This window comes from Chenopodium album, chromosome 14 (genome assembly GCF_948465745.1).
Source record: "Chenopodium album chromosome 14, dcCheAlbu1.1, whole genome shotgun sequence".
Classification (NCBI taxonomy): Eukaryota; Viridiplantae; Streptophyta; class Magnoliopsida; order Caryophyllales; family Amaranthaceae; genus Chenopodium; species Chenopodium album.
Window position 1 is genome coordinate 49,406,361 of NC_137847.1, and position 3,625 is coordinate 49,409,985.

Sequence of the window (3,625 nt, forward strand, 5' to 3'; positions counted from 1 at the left end):
TTTATTTCAATTATTTACAACATACAAATAACTTTTCATGACAATTATTATATAGATAATTTGAGATATAAATGAATAAAAAAAGTGTTAATTAACTAGTGTAACTAACTAATAGTTAAGTCGTTATATTTAAAGTGTTCTATTTACCTTTAAAAAAAATCAAGGCTAAGTTAAATAATGACTGATGAAATCCAATTAGGTGTACATATAACAAGAATAGAGGTAATAATAAAGATTTTAAAATTAAGTTTGAATACCTTCATGTGAAAATCAATCATAAGAGCATCTTAATGGTTGTAGCTAGGGACTTGTTTACAATTTTCAAAATTCCCTAGCCACTAACTTGATTATTTGAGCTTGAAAATAAATTTAGCTTACATGTTTGCTTGAGAAAAAACTTGTTAAAAAGAGGGGTTAATATATATTCCCAACAAAGTATATTTCATTAAATTAACACTTTTTGTGAGTAGCTGAATGGACGTGTCCATAAACGTTAATAGTCACAAGATCCTTTTTTTTGGTATCAGAGCACTTTATAACTTCAACAAAATCTAGCAATATGAGTCCAAAAGTTATTGCTTAACTGATTAATGTTAGTTTTGTCGTTAACTGTATAAAATAAACTCTGATAATTTCACATGTATATCACTCAAGGTTTTTGTCCATTAATTCCGCATGTCAACTAAATCTTTTCATCCATTTATTACCCTATATAAAGCACCCAATTATACTTCATCAACGACTAGGGTTTCCTTGGTGGCACCGGTACCATGGGAATATTTCAATTCATTTCTTGTTTTTCATGCTTTGAAAATCAAAATCAAATCACTTTAGGTGTATGTTCAAATGCAACTTAAAATTATACTAGGGTGGCTAATGCACACGATGCGCGCGCCATATCTAGTCATGTTCGAAAAGGTTTTTGTGATATAGCTTTATGCCATAACTTTAATTGTTGGTAGGATTATAGAAGGAAATTAATTATATAAATAAATATGTTTAGGGGTATAAATGTAAGCATATTACTTTTAAGAATTTTTTTTAAAAAATAGGCAATTAACATTAATGAGGGCAAATAAGTAAATAAACATTTTAAAGGGTATAATCATCTAAACACTATTCATAAGAGCTAACTCAAACTTTTTAAAAGAGATTATGCTTAGCTTCAATATTTAGGTCATTGATGCATTATTATCAATTGAATGCCATGTTTTTTTTTTAACCTTTTATATAATATATTGAGTAATTATGTGACAATTACTAATTTATAAATAAGTTGTTTAGGGTTCTCACACGTAAGTTTATCATTATTATTATATATATATTTTTTTTTTTGCATTTAAAAAATACTCATTTCCATTATTTTTAAGGGATGTTCATAAACAATATTTTAGTAGTTATATATATATATATATATATATATATATATATATATATATATATATATATATGACAAAAACTATTTGAATAATTAATTTAATAAGTCATTATTGTAGTTTTAACTTCAATTTTGATCTCATAATTTTTTATTTAAATACCCACTGGTTAATTCATACTTGTAAATTTGTAATATATGGTATTCTAGGATTTATTATTATTACTATTTTTTTTTTTTTTTTGGATACTCAAAATACTCATTATAAATATAATGTATGTATTGGTCTTCACATGCACCACACATATAATTAGTAATCCATTCGTAGATTGTGGCTAACCCTTCAATAATCCGTCTTAATTATTATTTTAGTGTGTAAAAGTTAATAAAGTTGATTAGCCGTTGGCCCGTTGCATGCATTAGGATTTAGGATATATCTATATATATAATTATCCGTGTTTGAAGGAGTAAAACTATCCCCAATTAGGGTCCTAAAATATAGTCAAAAGCTCAAAACTCTTTTTGCTCGCTCTTACGAATTTGGTCTTGCATAAACAGTCAAAATCTTCAAACCTTTTATTTTTTGTTTTTCCTCTTCTAAAACTTATTTCTTGTCAAAATTTCCTAAAATGCGACCATCACTTGGAAAATATTGTTGAATTTTCATTCAAGAAATCAAAATGCAAGTAATTAATAATGGACCAACATTCTTACCTATGTGTGTGTATATATACATATGCACACATCCACATAATTAATTCATACGTAAAATCATCATATCCTCAATAGAAAACAAAATTCATAAAACCAAATTGAAATTGTACAACTTAGCTTTTGAAAAGGTGAAAAAAAAGTACAAGCTAGTACCATATTTAGAAAAAATAAATAAAAGACCCTTGAAATCAAAGAAACACTAGCTAATTAGCCATGCAACGCTCAATGATATCAAAAAGCCTAGCCTCATCAACTCAAATCCTCCGTCCCTTAATTCGTGGTATTCCTCCATCTAACCCAAAACCACCATGTGATATATTCATCAACCATCGAGGGGTTGACACAAAAAGGACAATAGCCGGTCTTCTGTATCAGCATCTCTCAGGTCTTGGGTACCACCCTTTCTTAGATAGCAAGAGTATGAAACCCGGGGATAAGCTATTTGATAAGATTGACCCGGCAATCAAGAATTGTAGGGTTGGGGTAGCGGTTTTTTCCCCACGTTATTGTGAATCGTACTTTTGTTTGCATGAACTCGCCTTGATGATGGAGTACAAGAAGAAGGTGGTGCCCATATTTTGTGATGTGAAGCCGTCGGAGCTTCGGGTTAAGGATAATGGAACTTGCTCTCCCAAGCAACTTGAGAGGTTTCATAGGAGTGTTGAAGAGGCTAAAAACATCGTTGGTCTAACATTTGATACCTCAAATGGGTAAGCTATATTATTTCTATATTTGTAGTACTATCTATATATAGTAATAATTGGTATATGCTTTTAATTAGTTTAGTAATTTAGAATGATATTAAGAAATTTTTTGTATGATATAATTGTTTAGAATATATAACAAGATAAAATGATGAAATTGAGAGTAACGGAGCATATATTATACTCCATAATAAAAATGAACTAAATTAGTTCAAAAAAAAAATACTCGTAATAAAAAAGACTAAATTAAATTAAAGTGTAATTTTATAGACTAGCTAATTGAAATAGAAAATTTAACAATAATAGTTATGCTTATCTTTCTTTGCAGAGACTGGTCAGAGTTTTTGACAAATGCAACAGAAACAATTCTTGGAAATTTGGTTGAAGCTGAAGAAGATGAGAAGTACTTTAAACATAATATAACCAATTATTATGAAGCAAATTTGGCCGAGAATTCTAACTAAATCAAAAGCATTCTTTCTAAAACTTTTATTCACTTTTATTTTTCTTTTGAGCATTGAAAAAATTCCTTTATTTGTTCATTAATTTTAACATCATTGACGACAATGACATATTTTTTTTTATTTCTTTGTAAAGTACTTTGTAAAGCTAACACATATTTTAAGATTTTTTAAATTAGTTAGGATGATGAATTACATACTTCCAAGGATAAATATTTGTACTATATTGTTTTGGCAGCTACTTTTGTTTGATGTTCTTGTAATTATCATAAACACTAGAATACCTCATTTTTGTTTATGATCACTTAGATTCATTTTTTTTTTCTTTTGATTGGCCAATGCCTCATTACTTGTAATAATGCGAAGATGTA

General features: G+C 28.0%; 1 protein-coding gene across 1 annotated transcript; it reads left to right on the forward strand.

The window, feature by feature from the left end:
- Positions 1–2,280: 2,280 nt before the first annotated feature.
- On the forward strand, positions 2,281–3,257 carry LOC145578233 (putative 2' cyclic ADP-D-ribose synthase BdTIR). Its single transcript, XM_081635592.1, has 2 exons — positions 2,281–2,799; positions 3,122–3,257. Exons 1-2 carry the CDS (start codon positions 2,303–2,305, stop codon positions 3,255–3,257), a joined length of 633 nt encoding a protein of 210 aa, XP_081491718.1. The 5' UTR covers positions 2,281–2,302.
- The last annotated feature ends 368 nt before the right edge of the window (positions 3,258–3,625 follow it).